Source organism: Malus sylvestris, chromosome 16, assembly GCF_916048215.2.
Source record: "Malus sylvestris chromosome 16, drMalSylv7.2, whole genome shotgun sequence".
NCBI lineage: Eukaryota > Viridiplantae > Streptophyta > Magnoliopsida > Rosales > Rosaceae > Malus > Malus sylvestris.
This window is the reverse complement of record NC_062275.1, coordinates 8,124-27,533: the sequence shown is the minus strand read 5'-3', so window position 1 is coordinate 27,533 and position 19,410 is coordinate 8,124. Positions and strand designations below refer to the sequence as shown.

The 19,410-nt window shown below is 39.5% G+C and overlaps 1 protein-coding gene across 3 annotated transcripts; it reads left to right on the top strand.

The window, feature by feature from the left end:
- Positions 1-9,510: 9,510 nt before the first annotated feature.
- Positions 9,511-18,997, top strand: LOC126608053 (sphingoid long-chain bases kinase 1-like). 3 transcript variants are annotated; one of them, XM_050275815.1, is made up of 9 exons: positions 9,511-9,787; positions 10,036-10,694; positions 10,805-11,176; positions 11,462-11,555; positions 11,675-11,712; positions 13,993-14,139; positions 16,024-16,123; positions 17,377-18,299; positions 18,576-18,997. In XM_050275815.1, exons 2-9 carry the CDS (start codon positions 10,224-10,226, stop codon positions 18,732-18,734), a joined length of 2,304 nt encoding a protein of 767 aa, XP_050131772.1. In that variant the 5' UTR covers positions 9,511-9,787; positions 10,036-10,223; the 3' UTR covers positions 18,735-18,997. The 3 variants fall into 3 exon arrangements, with proteins under 3 accessions (XP_050131772.1, XP_050131769.1, XP_050131771.1); XM_050275812.1 differs by having other exon boundaries at positions 10,006-10,694; XM_050275814.1 differs by having other exon boundaries at positions 9,511-9,828; positions 10,006-10,694.
- The last annotated feature ends 413 nt before the right edge of the window (positions 18,998-19,410 follow it).

Here is a 19,410-nt window from a genome sequence, read left to right as displayed (position 1 = left end):
ACACCCGGCCGTAGAGTCTATAAGTCTGTCAATAAGAGGAAGAGGGAAGCTATCTTTCGGACACCCTTTGTTTAGGTCGGTGTAGTCAACACACATTCTCCACAAGACCTTTTGAAGCAAAAGACTTTCTTTGGTCGGATTTTTCTTAACAAGGACCACATTTGCTACCCATGTCGGGTAATTGACTTCGCGGACAAAGCCTATGCCTTTGAGTTTTTCAACTTCTGCTTTCATTGCCTCGTATCGTTCAGCGTCATAAGATCTTCGCTTCTGTCTCACCGGCTTGATCTTGGGGTCAATACTCAAACGATGACAGATGACATCGGGAGAGATGCCTGGCATGTCCTCGTATGACCAGGCGAAGACTTCAGTGTTCTCTTTCAAAAAAGATATCAATGCTAACCGAAGGGGTGGTGACAATGTGGTGCCAATCTTCACCATGCGATCTGGATAATCTCTTGAGATAGGTACCTTCTCCAACTCTTCAGCAGGTTGGGCTTGCTGGGTGAAAGAGTCATCTCGAGGATCATCGGGTTGATTGTTGCTATCAGGAAGATCCAAGTTCGCTTCATCTAAGCTGGTCTTTGTGACTTGGTCATGTACAGACAGGGTTTCCTTGGGTCCGGGCAAGTGTTGTTGCTTAACTGAAGTGTTGTAACATGATCGTGCACTAAGCTGATCTCCTCTGATGTAGCCGTTGCCATGGGGGGTTGGAAATTTCATCAACAGCATATGCGTGGATACCATAGCCTTGAGATCATTGATGCCTGTGCGCCCAAAGATGACATTGTATGCCGTTGGGCAGTCAACCACTAGGAAGTTAGTGGTAATGGTAGCCGTGTAAGGGCCTGTACCAATAGTAAAGGGTAAATGTATGCTCCCTAAGGGTTGCACGATATCACCGGAGAAGCTTATCAGAGGAGAAATCGAGCGATCGAGCAAGTGTTCAGCTACACTGAGTGCCCTGAAAGCTTCGGCAAACATGATATTGACCGAAGCCCCTGTGTCTACGAGGATTCGTCGAACATCAAAGTTGGCTATGTGAGCCTCCACGATCAATGGGTCGTTATGAGGGTAGATGATGCCTCTTTCTTCCTCAGGGTAAAAACATATCGGATCCCAGTTAGGCTTTTGATACTTCCCTCCCCTGATGTCTTCCACGTGAAACACTTGGTGACCAGGCCTCAGACTTCGTTCACTGTTTTTCATGGCCCTATTGGAAGATTCAGATATGGGTGTGCCGCCGCTTATGGAATATATGACATTCACCTGGCGTTGGTTACGGTTATCCCTTTGAGGGTGAAGAAGGAATTGATCAATTTTTCTTTCTCGTGCCAAAGCTTCAATACGATCACGGAGGATGATACATTTCTCGCTATCATGGCCGTTATGCTCATGGTAGCAACAAAACGTGCCCGCGTTATTCGGGGGCGTGTAATCTGGGTGCCTCGGCTTTGGCTTTGGTATCAGGTGAGCTATGCTGGGGTAAATGGCCGCGCATGTGGCATTCAAGGGCGTGTATGTCTCATACCTTGGGGTAGGGGGTATCTTGACGCGGGTTTGACCCACTGCATTGACTGCCTGGGGGCGAGCGTTATTGTGGCGATACCCTTGGTTATCGGGATAATGTCCCTTACTCTTTTTACTGAAATGAGAGTGGTGAGGATGGAAATCCTTCCTCTTGCCTTGAAATTGATATGTCTGTTGATTCGGCGAAGCATTATGCAAGGCATGGGGAGGTGCCACTGCTGTTTGGAAAGTCGAGGTCTTCTCATTTAGGTGAGTCTGGCTTCCACCTCCCACTTGTTGATAAAGGATGGTTGTAGGGGGTTTCTCCTGATATGTCTTTGCCTCGGCGGAGGCATGGTTATAAGCCTGCGTCATCACCTCAGAGTAAGTCTTCCAAGTATTGGCATTGATCATGTATTTAAAGAAACAATCACGTAGGCCTGCCGTGAAGGCTTTGAGGGCAGTCTTGTCGTCTGCCTCGGCACACCGGGAGTATTCATGGCTGAAGCGGCCAGCATACATACGTAATGACTCGTCTGGCTTCTGGCGGATAGTGTACAGGTCATCTGCAGAGTGCAAGCGATCGGTTTGGAAAATGTGTTGGGAAACAAATAGTTTCCTCAATTCCTCAAATGAGTCTACCGTCTCAGGTGTAAGACGACAATACCAATTTAGAGCTCCGCCAGAGAGGGTGGAGGGGAAGAGAAGACATCGCTCTTCGTCGGTGTGCATCCGGTATGCCATGGTGGACTCAAAGAGGTTAAGGTGCTCAATCGGGTCCTCTTTTCCAGTATAAAGTTGCAAGCCAAGCTTTTGCTTTGTCTTTGCTTGAAGGGGGGTGTTGAGGATCCTCCTTGTAAGAGGGCCAGGCCTGGGTTGGTTCCAGTCAGGTATTTCAGCCTGACGTTCAGCCTTCAACTTGTTTACTTCCTCAAGAAGTTGTAGGACAAGGGGGTCCTGAGCGGAGTTATGTGTCACTGGAGCTTTCTTTCGTAAATCTCCATCTCCTCTTGGAATTAGGAAGGTTTGATCAAGGGCATGTGATTTTTCCCTGGACTCGCTGTACTGGCTTCCAGGGTATGTCTGTCGGAACACCTCTGAGTCCCCTGTACCCTCATGTCTCTCTGGGACTTGTTGCCCCTTCCCCAAATTGGTGGCCGGCTTGGGCCGTGGCAGGGGACCGAGTCTCTCAGAAATCCTTGGGTCATTAATCTTTGAGCTTATATGGATGGAATTCTCTCGACGTTGCTTCAGGAAATCCCGACAATCGCGAAAGACGGCTTTCGATCCTTCTGCCCCTTCAGTAAAGAGGTGTCTCCCTCCACTTCTCATGGTTCGGGTTGAAGCAACTGGGTTAAGAGAAGCCTCATGTTGATTATCAAGTCGAGGGGTAATCTGTTCCCTATCAGGGATATCTATGTCGAATGCATGTGACCCTCCATGTTGGAGGGCACCCAGTTGATGGTTGACTTCCACGGGGGCAACAAGCTCGCGTGTCTGAGCTTGCCTAGCTTCGTGGAGTGTCTTGAAGAGCTTCTCATATTGCTCCTGGAGGACCTCATTCTTCATTGCTATCTTGTTGTTCTGAGCTTCCAACTCATCGACTTTAGCTTGAAGAAGAACTCGTTTTCCTTCCTTCTTTCGTTGTTTCGCACTATGTGCAAGGGGGGTGTCATTCTGTGTGCTGTGGCTTCCTTCGCTTCCCATGTTGGAGAGGGATGCCTGGTCAAAAGAAAGTGTACGAATGATAGAAACCAGCTTGACACAGCTGAAGAGAGTAGGAATAAGTGTCGTTTCCCACAGACGGCGCCAAATGTTGATGCACAAAATCAGCGAAGACTTTGGTACAACAGAAAGTGTTAGGTTTTGTGACCTTCGCTTGGTTGCTTGGTTGCTTCAGTCACTAGTGAGGATAAGTACGTAAATGAATAGAGACAGAGAAGCAAACACATGATGTACGTGGTTCACCCAGATTGGCTACGTCCACGGAGTAGAGGAGTTCTTATTAGTAGTGAAGGGCTTACACAAGTACAAAGGATCAAGCTCTCAATTTAGTGAGTTCTTGTGAATGATTTAACACAAAATGGCATTAGGCAATATTGTGGGGGAATGACCCCTATTTATAGAAAAAACTTGTAGCTTTGTCACATTGACATGTGTCATGTTGTGATTGGTTCTTGATGTCGACACGTGCTGCGCTCTGATTGGCTTCTAATCTTGACACGTGTCGAGTAGTGATTGGCCTCCTGGTCGGAGGGGAACTCTTCTGGGTCCTTGACAGTATAGCGTTGGCCGGTGCTCGGTAGTTTCGGGATTGGTCAAGTATGGTACAAACACAATGAAATTCAACAAAAAGTGGTTTCCGGACCACTAAACGGAACCAAATACAAAGAGAGAATTCGAACAGGATACGATTCAAGACCGCTCAATGTAATGGCAAAGTATGAGAGATTCTGGACCACTCAATGGAATCTAAATGAAGACAGATAGATGGAATCCAGACCACTCAATGGAATCCATATAGAGCAGGGAACCAAACCACTCAACTGAACCTCAGCGCAACCTGCTTTTGGACCACTCTACGGAACCGAGCAGAATCCAAGAAAACATAGTTTGAAAAGGCTTAACGAGGCAAGACATGACAATTTCTATTTGACAACACCCATAATAATAGGTTAACGGTCCTCTACTAGCCCTAACGTTTGACAAACATTTCAAATATCCATTTCAAATCACATTTCATAAAAATAGATTGATGGTAGAATTTAAAAGTAACAATTTAATAATAAAACAAATTTTATAAAAAAAAAAGCCGTATCCACAAAGTATACCATCATAAGGATTTTTGGGGTAATCACTGATACCACATATATTAAAGTCAGTCACCCAGAGTTCATGCTACGACTCCTAGTACAAATATATAGGAGTCCACGTATGATCATCTCCTAGAACAAATCACAAGTCTCGTCTAAGAACTTTAGCTATAAAACACATAATTTTAGGTCGTACACATCCTATAAGACATTCTAGAAGGATTCAGGACACGTTGACAAAAAGTCAACCCTTGACCAATGGTCAACGATAGGGTCAACAACACCACGTAACTTGATCCGAAAGATCAGCACATCGGATTTCCAATCTGTAACTTCCTAAAGGTCTCATTAAGTTTCTAGAACAACACGCTTAAACTTCATTACAATCTGACGGTTGAATTTCCACCTTGCAAATTTAAGTGGCGGTCAACTACGAAACTAGGCTAAAACGTTGGAATTTCACTAAATGGATGCTAAAAACGGAATTAGGGCATCAAAATTAGCTAAGAATGACATTTTGGGTTTTTGGCCCTAGGTAGCCACCACGCACCGTCGTAAGCTGTCGTCGGCAAGCCACACACCCCATGCGCGGCCCTGGGCTTGGTGGAAATATTTTGTTCTTGGATGAAATATCTTGCTAAAGCTAATGAAAGATGCCAATATGCACCTTAATGGCGTCATGGAATATTCCAGAGGTTAATGAAATATTCCCCTTCTTCTCCTTCAGTCTTGTTTCCAACGTCGTTCGCCGCTGCAAATCTCGTCAAATTTTGCATATTTCGTTGATTTTTGGAAAATTTTCAAAATGCTATAACTTTCCCATTTTTCACCCAAATTCTACAATCCAAATACCCAAATGAAGCTAGAAAAGAGTAGAGCATGATTTTACCTCTTTGAGTTCAAAATCTGACTGGAAATTGTCTGAAATTTACGAGAAAAGCACGATGTCCCAAGACTCGTAGAATCTTCATTATAACTCCGAATTACGTTCCGTTTGTGCCCATACGTTTGTAACGTCACGTACTATCTGATTATGCCAAGAAGTGAGAAAAATTATGAAAGGATCAAATACGTCCACATTGTATCCTTGATTATTGATAACATGTTATAATTTAATTGCGTGTTACATGACACTTAATTTAGTTTTGTCAATTTATGTTCATGTCCATATTGATTTTTTTTCAGGTATGTGTATATTGAGTTGTTAAAGTTCACCACTCCATCGTTTTGCAAGTTTATAAACTAGACAATAAAGATGATAGGCGTAATGAAATCGAGCTAGATGTGAGAATAGAACTATTTATTTGTTTTGAATGTTGTAAAAATATAGGAGTACTTTGAGCTAACAGAAGACTTAATGCAAACTCGAGCACAATGACATTTTAGAATTCATACATGCAACCCCACTTAGTGGAATAAAACTTGATTGTTGTTGTTGTTTAAAGAAATATGAGTTGTTTTTATAAGAGAAATGTATTTTACCTTATTTTAGCTTGCTTTTAATTATTTAATTAACTCGCGCTTCATATTTATGAATTTTTACTGACATCGGGCTTGGGGTGTGACATTTAAATTAAAAGCTAACCGATTAGTAAGTTAATACAACTTTAACTATTCATTTGGACCACTCTACAACGTCTAAATGATCACCCTTACATAAGGATTAGCCAAATTAAACAACTTTATGGTCATTTAACTAATCAAACAAATAGAAGAAGACTATGTTTCTTAAAAAAAAAAAAAGATAATTTCCAAGAGAAATCAAGTAGTTTTGTGTCATAGCCCGTTCCGAAATGTTGTAATATTAATTGGTCTCGAATGTGGAAGTTACTAATTTACCCTTGGACGTTAAAGTGTGTTGTCTGTATTATGTACTTAAGTTGGTCAATTCTAATATTTCCTAAGTTCTTGGAAAAAGACTTAAGCTTGTTACTTTGTTTTGTGGGTTAGTAACCAACTAGGACCACATACACACCCATCCTTTTCCCTGTGTACACTCTTTCTCGATTTTCTGCAACGTCCGTACAAACGTACAGACAATTCTCGAACCATTCCATTTAGGCACGGATCGACAAGGAGAATATGACCTTTGAGTTCATTGTAAGCTCTTGAGTCCATTCGTACCATTTATAGGAAGGGAAAGCTTAGAAAACCTGAGAACCCAAGATCCCAGTTTTGAGGTACTGTTCATGCAGTAGTAAATGCATGATTTTTAGAGGATTTCAAGCTTATAGGAAGCTTAGGGACCTCTCCACGAAGCTCGGAGAAGAAAAATGACATAATTTGGACGTCGGGAAGTTGAGATCGATGCATTTGAAGTTTGACTGGATTATCGAAGGTCCTTCGGCAAATTTTCATGGATTTTAGGTCCCAAAACAGGTATGGTTGTGTTCTATTCGTCCTAAGCTTCAATTTGGTTCAAGTTTCATGAAATTTGGTGGAAAATTGAGTGAGAAATGAAGGTTTTATTATTTTCCAAAAACCGACAACGCAGCGGTCACCGGCGCCAGACTCTGGCGAGTTGAGGAAGACGAAAGAGCATATTCCGTCAAATTTGACAGAATATTCTAACGGCAAAAGGTAACGCCGTTAATGTCTGTTAAGGTTTTAACAGAATATTCCACAGAATATTCCTAATGGCGGTTAAGGATTCCGTTAGGATTCCATGCCCGTGGCCACGCGTGGGACGTTGGAATTTTTTTCTAAAAATATGAGGATGTTCGTGAGGTTGTGTAGATCACATTGGTATATTTAAACATCCCATTTGAGCAATGTATGAGAAGTTATTAACTAGTTTTGTCTATGTGCTTTAAATAAATTTTATTCAGTTATTTCACATATAGGTGAGACCTATTCCGAGGACGAGCGCAATCAAGGGCGGCTCGGGGGCTATGACCCTTCGACATATCAATAAGTGGGCTTTTGGTTTTTAGTATATATTTATATACTTGATATTTTCCCAGAAAATGCGTTTAAATGAAAGTATGCTTTGAAATGCCATGCATATAAATTTATATTCAACATATGAATTAGTATATGATGCATAATATGAATTGGTGTTGTGGACGCTCCAGTAAGTACCAGGTGAGTATTGTTTTGTTATATGAGATATTGATAATGTGACACGTGATTGAGAGCTCATAAACCTGCTCCCCGGGTGATTGTGATTTAGCTAGAGATATAATACATGCCTAGTTATAATGTCACCTCCCGCACCATATACTCACATTGGATCCAATTTAGGTGCACAGTCTTGTCGTACAAACCATCATAGGTGGTTCTGACTCGTAGGTGACTAGCGATTTATCGCACAGCTATCATGAGAGCGTAACATTGAGCATAACTATATTACACCCAGTCTTGTCGTATAGACCTTTGCAGTGGTTCTGACTCATGTGCAGTGTAGTGCCGTATAGGTCACTTGCGGTGACTTCGGCTAGATTGACTAATGAGCTATGAATTCAGTCGTACAAACCTCTACATGGGTTATGGCTAATATGTTATTTATCCATGAATTTATTTTCACTTGAGTTACTTATTTTGTTTTGTATTTTGGCATGGTATACTTATGAATATGGATATATGAAGCATGATTTGAATATATATATATATATATATATATTATATTCCATTTCTGGGAAAGTTATACATGTTTTACGGCGAATGGTTAGAGTATTTGATAAATGAAATGGTTTTGTAAAGCTTTGTTTTTGCCCACTCACACAATCTGTTTTGCGGCCCTCCAAGTTTTAGATAAGCTTGTTCGTTCGTGGCTCACGAGGATTGATTGGAGGTTCTGACAGACTATCACAAATGTAGGTCATCTTTGAGTGTCGTTTAATTAGTACTTGTTTTCTGGACTGAACTTAGATTACTCATGCTCTGATTGTGTATTCACACATATTCTAGCACTTGTCTTAACTAGTACTCTTATGAGTTGGTTTTCATTTATTCGTATTCTCTATTATCTTTATTGTTTCTGCACTGTGCACACGGCTACGTCACCCTCACGTGATGACCAGCATACCCTGTTTCAGGTCGGGGTGTGTCATTTGCCTTTCTCTAGTTTGTTTACTATTGAAATCAAATTCGTGCACCACCGTAAATAAATGAGATGCACAAACTCGTTTAATCTGTAAAGGAACACACAACAGTAAGCAACCCAGGACCGGAGGTGGTGTCGGTTAAAGGCTTTCTGACGATCAATCAGTAAGTAAATATATGAGACTCAAGCAGTATGTAAGAGAACAAGCGTGCGATAATTGCATTACCAAAGGTGAACCCTAGAAGAATGTATTTATACTAGTTGAGATACAAACCTTTTAGGATATGAAATATGTAAAAATTCTAAAGAATATCTAGGAGAAGGTATTGCATCCACTTAGAGTGTGATTATTTGTGGCGTAAGCCAATTCATAAATTGTAAGGATTTCAGGAATATAGGAAACCTAACTGTTTCCTTACTAGATCAGTATGTGCAGCTCTGCTACGAAAGCTATTGAGTCCATGATCAGATTTATGTGTTATTCGTATTCTGATTTGATTTACTTCGACTATGAAAAATCATAGTCCCACATTTTCCATTTCTTCCAACCGGTCATTGTACCATAGAGAGAAATACTAGTATTTGGTGGCAAATGTTGTTAATTTCTTATTTGGCTTCTAATTTTTTTAATTTCAAGAAAGTGGTTTTTTCTATATTGTCTACATGGCACCAAATTATTAGTTATATGTGGTGTACATGTGCCATGCTAGCATTCCAACAGAAAAAAATTACTGATTTTTATGGCAGGAACATAGTCCGGGCTGATTTTGATTGATTTTTAAGTTAAGAGACCAAATGATGAATTAGGCCACTTTTATGGATAATTTATGTAATTTTTTTTTCTTTCTAAAATTTGAATTCAATTTGTGTGACAAAGAAAGTTTTATTAACTTTGTTAAAAAAAAAAGAAGAAGAAAAAAGTGCTATTAAAAAAAACAGAGTGTGCTATCCACGCACTATTTTTTTACTTCTAATACATTTCTTGTTAATTTATGCTATTTGATCTTTTTTAATTGAGTTGATCCGATAATCACAAATTAATATGTTATGTACGAAGTAAAGTGGGTATGTGGATATCACGCTTTAAAAAAAAATTATTATATCAAAAGAAAAAGTACCTAAAAAAAGAAATTGCACCACCAAACACCAACTGGTCCAAATAGAACGACTTCCTAAAAAAATAAGGGAGCTAGCTCCGTTTCACATCCTGTCCTTTCCCCGGTGAATTAAAAAAAAGGAGAACGAGGAAAAACTGATAATTGAAGGTCGACCCCGACATCGACACCGACCCCGAGGGAAGAAGAGGAAAACGGGCTGTTTTTCCTTTCAGGTCTGATTGAGTGCGCGACTTGGTATTCCGAAGGATCGCCATCTACACCTCGGCTGAGCAACAAGACGGACCTGCGTCTCAGCTCAGCTCGTAAGTCGCATCCCTTCTTCCTTTTCCTCAATTTCAGCGGAGTGAGTCTCGATTATTTCTTATATCCTATACATTGTAATTGTAATTGTAATTGTAATTTTAATAGGAATGTAATTAATCTTCGACTTGTTGAGAATTCCGGTCCCAGTGATAGAAATGGCGATTTGTGCTCAATGAATTCATTTTTAAACCTCTAATTCGAAACAATAAATCTGCAGGCTGGTTGATCTAGTCATTTTATGCCGCAGTTACCGCGTAATCAATGTTTCACTATTAGAATTGGGATTGAAACCTCCTCTCCAGCTGCTGCCGCTCGTCTATCCCTACCAACAACACACCCTTCGTCTGTTTTTTCGATCTCCCCTTTGCAATTCATAAGAGTAATAATAGTTCTGGTTTTACAAGGAAAGTAGAAGAAAAGAAAGATAGCAATACTATGCAGAAGAGTGGGAGTGTTTCCAAGAATAGTTTGAGAGTAACGACACCTCAGCAGTCTCTCAGGCGACTGGGATTGTGCTCCCAAATAGCCACTGCAACTGGGGGTCAACACTCCTCCCCAATTGTTTTCCCTGAGAAACAGAAACGACACAAGATCAAGGCTTCCAAGACTCCAACCCCTGCCTCTACTGATGATCCCAACACACTAAAGACCTTCGAGCACAGGATTGACATTCCGGCTTCTGCTGCTGGAGATGAAAAGTCTGACCTGTTGGGTTATGTTGTTTTCGCTGGAAAATTAGTGTTGGACAAAAGAAACACCAGCAGTATAAACACTAATTCTTCTACTGATGTACACCAAACAGCCTCCTCTTCTGATATTCCCAACCAGGAAGCTGTTGATGCCAAGCTTACCAGTAAGGCTTTAATTTGGGGTTCTCACATGCTGCGTCTTGATGATGTCATCTCAGTAAGAACTTCCTCCTCTAGCTGCATGTTACAACATTTACAAACCACAAGGCCGCCTTTTCCTCTTTGGAATGAAGTAGGAAACAGTAATCATTTTGTTTTCTTGCACAGGTTTCATACAACGTTGGTCTCAGACATTTCACCGTGCATTCTTATCCCTTGAAAAAGGGTTCTTGTGGCCTTTCATGTCTTATTAAACCTCGCAGAAGCCGTAAGGACTTTCGATTCTCGGCTTCTAGCATAGAAGAGGCAGTTCAGTGGGTTGGTGGGTTTGCTGATCAGCAGTGTTATGTGAATTGCTTGCCCCATCCATTGCTATCTTCTAAGAAGCAGGCTTCTTCAGAATTACTTCCAATTGATACTCCCCCTGAGTTAATTTTCAAATGTAAGAGTCCGCCAAAAATACTTGTAATATTAAATCCACAATCTGGACGTGGCCGTTCAAGTAAGGTTTTTCACAACGTCGTTGAACCTATATTTAAGGTATGATGTATATCCTGTTACCTTTCCCTATCTGTTAATTAGACTGCCTTTTGTCATTCAGGATATGCATTATTTTTATTTGATGGATACAACTCCTAAACTGAACTGCTGCATATCACCCATTGATGTAGCTATCTAATAGGAAATAAATATTTGTAATTCCTCTTTGTATATTTGAACTCAGTGGTTGAGTTGGCTTGCTTGTCTATTCTTGATAGTTTTAATGCACTCTTTCAGAGCTTGTGGTCATATTCATATTCATATTGGAGCTGTGAACTGTGACAGCTTGCAGGTTTCAAAGTGGAGGTAGTCAAAACAACATCTGCAGGTCATGCTAGGAAACTTGCCTCTACTGTTGACATTAGCACTTGTCCTGATGGTACTACTACATAATGCAATATCTAATCACATTGCTTATTTTTGGTTTTCCTTATGCATTCTGATTTACTTTATCATCTTTATAGCTTTTGTTCATTTATAATTTTTTTTAATTTTCAGGAATCATTTGTGTTGGGGGTGATGGAATTATTAATGAGGTAAATCCTTTGCTACTTCGATGTTTCCAAGTATGGTACATAGCCATGATTAGTATTATTCTGTCTGTCTCTCTGTCTCTGTCTCTGTCTCTGTCTCTCTCTCCCTCCCTCCCTCCAACATGTGTGTCTCTATAAGGTTCTATGCCCCCGAACATGTGTGTGTCTTTATAGTTTATGCATACATACATACATACATATACATACATACATACATATATATATATACATACATATATATATATATCTGGGAATTGAACACAATCCTATAGACATAGTGTGTGTGTGTATATATATATATATAGGGTTTAGGGTTGTGTTCAATTCCCAGATATTTGACTGCTTTAACTGTCTACAACACTTATTTTGACCATTGAAATGGTCCAGTGCCTTAAAAAAATGAAAGCTTGCATTGATTATAGGACCACCATATATGTGAAAATATCTTCCATAAACCATCATTTACTATCATGGGGGCTCAGTTGCCAGATTTTGAAAAAGGAGCAACGACGAAAAGGCGTGTGGTTACAATAAGGGAATTCAGTTGATGGACAAGGAAGGAGGATTGATATTCAGGCCCTAGGGCAGAATTATCTGAAGATTTTACCAAAGATTCAAACAAGGAGTTGGCCAATCAATAAGAGGTCATAGGTTTAGAAGTGGCTTAGGGATTGGGGAATTGAAATGTAGATTTGGTAACTGAAACCGAGGATGATGAAAGATTCCTTCCGGTGTGGTGCATTGACAGAGGAAGATGGCTCTTTGGATGAAGCTGAAAAACCAGATATGGGAGAGGATGATTTGACAGAGGTCTTAGGTGAAAGTCACTGTTGTTGGGACTGTGGACAGCAACAAATTGTAGGGGACAAACAATATGCATGGAAATCAGATATTTAGAAGCATGAAAAGATGTTGGGAGATTGGAGTGCAGTGGGGATCTTAGTTTGTATAAAAGAAGAGAAGCTGTGGTAGGATCTGGAGTGGATCAAGCTGAAGGCTGAAGATAATTGCAAAAGATCATAATGCCCTGGAGAAGTTTGGAGATTTGATGAGCAAGTTGGACATTTTGTTGTTTCCACTTGGGAAAAAAAGAAGCATTCAGAGGATTGAGTTGAAGCTGAGAGGTTAATAAAAAGGGAACAGAGCTAAAAGTTTAAAGTTTGAGTTGAGTAACTTGAGTTGTGCAAAAAGAAAATAGGAAGAAGGGGTATGGAAATATAATTAATGAGGACTGAGAGTTTGAGCTGGCTAAATGGGTGGTGACGAAAGTGAAGGAAAAGGGAAGACCAGGTGCGGTGGAGAGAACCTGGTGAAGAGAAATAAAGCTTTACTTGGGAAATAGTTATGGAGATCTCCAGTGGAGGCTGATTTTTTGGTATGATGTCATTAAGAGTAAATACGGGCCACATGAGAATGGCTGGGATTCTAACGTCATTATTAGAGATTCAATTTAACCAGAAAAAAAAAAACTAGAGCTTGAAGTCTTTGTTTCTGAATATTTGGATTAGGGAATGGGAAAGGGTGAGGTGTTGGGAAGGAAGGGGGAAAAATATTTTTATTCTCTGTTTCTTCTTTTATATAGATTATCAAGATCTTTCAATGCTTATATTGTTAGTTGTGTTTGCGCCCTCTGATTTTGGGTTTTGAAGGAGCTTGAATGACTTGGAGTTGGGAGAGTGACTGAGTTACATTTTGTTTTGGGAAACCCGATTGAGTTGGGGGAAAATTCTAGGTGAGAAGCCGGAGTTTTGGGAGAGAGGAAAATGGCTTGGTGCTGTGGAGGCAATACTTTGGGGTTGCTTGGATATAGAGAAATAAAAGATCTTTTATTGGTGCTAGGGGAAGGATTGTGAATCATTTCTGGGACACTTTTTGTTTGTTGAACGTCCTTATGGGCTTCAGTTTCCTCAGAATTTGACGATTGGTTCTTTCGTGCTATTAGAGCGCTGTTGCATATGAGTTCTTCTGTTCTGTTTTGTTGTTCTCTAGTCAGCTGTCGTTTTAGGGAACATCTTGTCCCCTGTGTTGCAGTTTCTTTTTTCTTTTTAATAAATATGTTGCATCTTTTAATAACAAAAATGAAAAATCAGCCCTCTCATTTGTACTTTTGGAGTTTGACGGCTAAGAAATTTGAAAAATAAAAAAGATTGCCATGTTCTAAATTAAAAATCAACCGTCTCATTTATGTTTTCTTCTTTTATTTTGGCTTGGTTGACTCCAATGCATTAATACTTTTGGCATTTTCTTTATTTATACATTTACATTAATTTTATTTGTGTACAGGTTCTAAATGGTTTACTAAGTAGAGACAACCAAAAAGAAGGAATTTCAATACCAATTGGGATTATACCTGCTGGTTCTGATAATTCATTAGTTTGGACTGTCCTTGGAGTTAGAGATCCAGTTTCTGCTGCAATGGCCATTGTCAAGGTAATGTATACAGGGTTCATCATGTTTATTAAATTAATTAGATTACATTCAGTAGTACTGTATATACTACAGAGTAGAATTTTCCATCAATGAGACTAACTTCCCATTTTAGAGCAACATCAAATAGATGCTCGCATTAACTGAAAAACTACCCTACATGCAAGCCAAGATTGCAATCACATCGTAAGTCATAGATCTATGTATCTCACTTTTCCTTTCTTTTTCGTGTTGCCATGACTCAAACCTTACTCTGAAATATCAGCCTATCATCCCCAAAATCATAAAATTGGCAAAAAGAGTTAAAAGCTGATTTCCTTCTAAATAGTAGGCGTGGAGGACGTGACAGCTGCACATTTAATAGAGTTCAAACTCACATTCAAGCTTAACCTTATTCTGATTGTACAAAGGAGGTTCGCGGAGCCACTGAATGAAGTTCTCTGTTTCTTTTGGAGTTGCTGACCAACAGCGAGGCAGAGATGACTAAGTGACATATGGAAGATGGCAAGGACAATAACATATCGTAGAAGTAGATAGAAGGTGGAGGCAATGGCCCACTAAGATGGGATGACGAGACTCATGCCTCTAAAAGTAATTTTTGTTTGTTTTTGGGATTTGCTATACTCTAAGAAAAGACTTAGAGTACTTGGATCTAATGGAAGACATGGCACATAACCGACTAGGATTCATACAGCCGACCCCACTTAGTGGGAAAGGGCTTTGTTGTTGTTGGGATTTGCTATCCAGATTCTTAGAGCCGGCTAGATAACTAGAGATGATTGTTTATGGATTCCTAGTTTCCCACAAGGAGGTGGATTGGCATCTGGTGACTGATGCTCATGGAGTTATGAGTAATTATCTTTTGAGATAGTAGTCGATTGAGCTTCAATTGCTTCATAAGTGTCCAGTACTAGAAGCCACTTCTGTATCTTTCTGTAAAGAGGAAGTGAGCCTTTATTGTTGATATACAGTGGGCTTAAATGTCTGTCTGTGCGTGTTAAGGGTTGGGTCAATTTAGTTCAACAACCTTTTTATTGCCATAGGATATTAGAATAGTTTTTTCTTGTTTAGGTACCGAAAGCAGGGGAGAAGTAATCAGTTTGAGCTATAAAATATCCAGAATTCGAACTGCCCAACCATCTAGTTGGACACACAAACAATTTTTTAGCAAACACAATTATGACCGAGGCACGATTTGCTTGGCAAGCACACAATTGACTGCTTGGCAATCACAGAATTGTGATTGAGTCATGTTGTAATTTGTTCTTTTTTTTTTCTTTTTTTTTTTTTCAAATGTATGAATTGAATTCTGGTTAGAGTTTAGCATCTAGGCTTAAGAGTTGAAGGCTTGAAGCCCAAATATACTAAACATGACAATATACAGAAGTTTTATAAACATATTAATAGAAAACTAATACTTCTACAATGAAAAAGAAAGTTTCTTTTGGTACCTTATCCAAATTTTGTATGGTTATTTGGTAATCAACCTCTTACCAACTAGGTCTTTACCTCACTTTCTTATGTGTGCATGGGGAAGCTCTCTAAGTTGGCTGCAATCAGTTTCTCATCAACTAGCTGATTAAATAGACTCTTCATCCTTCTGTACCTTTGCCAATAGGCATGAAACGGATATGGGATGGCTATTTGACACCCCGAATACATCGAAGGGAAGACAATCAAACTCAACACTAGTGAACACCTAACAATGATTCCAGCTAACTAATTATCAGCTGCATTGCATAAACTTTTATGATCTCATTATTTATCATCCATTTTTTGAGTTATGAAAGTACCTATCAACTACATTCATCTGTAGGGTCTTGATACATTTGAAAACTAAAAAGTATTGATTGAAGTAGAAATTATGTGCTGTTTTCATGGTTTCAGGGGGGTCTTACAGCTACAGATGTTTTTGCTGTTGAGTGGGTTCAGACTGGCATTATTCACTTTGGGATGACAGTCTCGTATTATGGTTTTGTGAGTGATGGTAATTCCTAATGCCTATGATTAAATTTCATCAGGATCTTGATTTGTAATGTGATTAAGTTCCATCTAGATCTTAAGTGATGGTAATTCTGAATCCTAATGCATATTTTATTAGCAAACTTGGTGGCTAAAGTCTGTTAATGTGATACTTTGTCTGACTGATTCTCATGATTAATTAGTCGCTGTTTGGATTTAGCAAAACTACTTTAATTGGATCGAATGTTTTGGGGTTTTCTAAGTATATATTGTTTGTCTTATATGTCGATTATCGCCTCAGATCCATAGTAAAAATTGTCGAGCTGTCTCTTTTTGTTCCCCTGCCTCCCTCCTTCAATCGTTATGACCGTTTCTTTAAAGGGAACTTTAACGAAAAGCTTCCGGTACTGTTCATTTTAACGAAAAACCACATTTTTACTCTTAAAAGTCAATCCTGGTACTATTCACTTACAACAAGTTTTCAAACCCTTTTCATTAGTTTTCCTTTCTTTAAATTGCATGATATTAAAGTATTTAAAGTTGTTATTTTTGGCATAAATCCCAACCTTCCATTGCTCCAATGACCTCCCTTTTTTTGTGACCCTTGATTCTCTTTTGATTTATTCAATCTTATGTTTCAATCGTGTGCAGTCCTATATAAAGATGTTTCAATCACGTGCATAATGTTTGCGAAGTTTTTATAACAATTATTTTAAGTGTTGCGGTACTTGTATTTTAAAATTTCTCTCATCTGAATTGTACCGTATGCATATACATATAAATAAGTTAAGGGAAATATTCCTGTAAATCTGGATTGCAAATCAAGCTGGCTTGCCTGAATGTGTGTTCCACATTTACAATCTGTCAAGAGAGCATTGCCCTATATATGTGCGTATTTATATATATAGGTGGATATATATGTTAAGACATTCATTGAAGATAAATCACTTTATTTTATAACTATTGTTTAAAAAACAAGTTACATCTCACATTTTCTCTAATTAAATAATTATCACCAAAAAGGCATTTAGTTTTTCGTCTACTTATTGGTAAATGAATTTACTGTAGTTACCGTTGGGTGTGCGTAAAAATTGTCTGTTGTCCGACAGCCTGGTTGTTAAATAATGTTGTTTAGATTATTTGATAGCATTTTGATCAATTGGTGCATTAATAGATGAGTTGGAACTCTGAGAACAGTATTTCTTAATTTTGGACCACTTGTAATAATCTAAATAAGTCTGTATGTTAGAATGTTAATTCATCTTGAACTGGTTGCAGTGTTGGAGCTCTCTGAGAAATACCAAAAGCGCTTTGGTCCTCTTCGTTATTTTGTTGCTGGATTTCTCAAATTCTTGTGCCTACCAAAGTACAGCTATGAAGTTGAGTATCTTCCAGCATTAAAAGAGGACATCTCAGAAAGGGAAGTAGTTGACATGTCCGAACTATACACAGACATTATGAGGAGATCAAACACAGATGGGATTCCAAGAGCCTCTAGTTTGTCAAGTATCGACTCCATCATGACTCCTACTCGAATGTCTGGTGGAGACTTGGATACAGCCTGCAGTAGCAATCATGCTAGCATTGAACCATCTGAGTACGTACGTGGCCTAGATCCGAAATCAAAACGACTTTCAATGGGAAGAAGCAATGTAACTGCAGAGCCAGAAGTTATTCATCCTCAGCTTCCTCTGTCAACGACTCCAAATTGGCCAAGGACCCGCTCTAAGTCGAGAGCAGATAAAGGATGGACTGGATTGACAGCCACACATGATGCCTCCAGATCTTCTTGGTGCAATGCTGGAACAAACGATAAAGAGGATATATCATCAACTCTGTCTGATCCAGGTCCAATTTGGGATGCGGAACCCAAGTGGGACAGTGAACCTAATTGGGATGTGGAAAATCCTATTGAATTACCAGGGCCATCAGATGATGTGGAAGCAGGAAGAAAGGAAGTTGTTCCTAGGTATGAAGATAAATGGGTTGTTACTAAGGGTCAATTCCTTGGTATTCTGGTTTGCAATCATGCTTGCAGAACTGTTCAGAGTTCCCAAGTGGTGGCGCCAAAAGCTGAGCATGATGATAACACCTTGGATTTGATCCTAGTTCATGGAAGTGGGCGGTTAAGGCTGTTGAGATTTTTCATGCTACTGCAGATGGGTAGACACCTTTCACTGCCATACGTGGAAAATGTCAAGGTATAGGCATTTATTTTAGTAATGACTTTGCACTTAGTTTGATGAACTGCGTGTATTGAACCACAAAACTTCACAATTTTTGGTACATTTCTAGTTGAAGCAAACAGTAAGTGGTTACGTTGTTGATTGGAATTTCTATTATAACTTTTCCCTTGTCCTGGAGTTTAGGGATGGGAGGGCATGGGAGTTTTAATTCTTGTTTCTTGTGCAGGTTCTTGATAAATAAGAAACTACAGTAAGTTGTATAGGGGATTCTAATTTTTTCTTTCGTTGTAGGTGAAGTCAGTGAAGATTAAGGTGTCAGGAAAGCACACCCACAATGGTTGTGGTATTGATGGAGAGCTTTTTCCCCTCAACGGGCCAGTCATTTCTTCTTTGCTTCCAGAACAGTGCAGACTTATTGGCCGCTCCCTTACAGTTAACCCTCACGTCTGAATACCGTGCATCTTCTTTTGGACCTCTATAACGGATGTTAAGGGCATCTTTTCTATTCACTCATGGAACATGCAAGATTAATGTTTGACCCTTAGCCGTTTATAACAGCTTAGGCGCCTGTAAATGTTTTGTTTGGCCATGTTGTTTATTGGTGTTTTCTTTATCCTTTTGGTTTTTTTTTTTCGTTCATTTTTTTGTATTCATTTGCAGATCATGTACATCGTCCTTGTTTGTTATCTGGCGCAATCTGATTGTGTATTTAAGATGCTGGTATCCATTTTTTTGTGACTGTTCGCGATATTTGTTTTGTAACAATTGATCAGCCATCCTTGCTTGAGATGTGTTAGTCGTTGTGATGATCCACCAAAATGTTATTATACATCCAAACACAATCTGTAGCACAACCAAGGCTAGGCACGACCAAGGGATGCCTTGCGCAAGGAAAATTATGCCATGCGTTACGCACGGCAAAGGCATGCCAAGGCACCACCACGGCACAACCCAGGATCATCAAGCGGGAACTTAAACAGCATTATAGCAGGTTCTTTCCACATATATTATACATATACTTGTATATAAATGCATATATGTTAAATCATAGTGATCCCTTCCCTTGCACTATATGCTAAAAAAAAGAAATTGCCATGTAGTGGCACGACGTTCATGTTCTTGCCTT

Bases quoted from the DNA above. Each gene is read 5' to 3' on its own strand.
- LOC126608053 (XM_050275815.1), top strand. From the start codon at position 10,224: ATGCAGAAGAGTGGGAGTGTTTCCAAGAATAGTTTGAGAGTAACGACA. The intron at 11,177-11,461 runs GTATGATGTATA...GAACTGTGACAG, and splicing joins TCGTTGAACCTATATTTAAG to CTTGCAGGTTTCAAAGTGGA. The intron at 11,556-11,674 runs GTACTACTACAT...TTTAATTTTCAG, and splicing joins CATTAGCACTTGTCCTGATG to GAATCATTTGTGTTGGGGGT.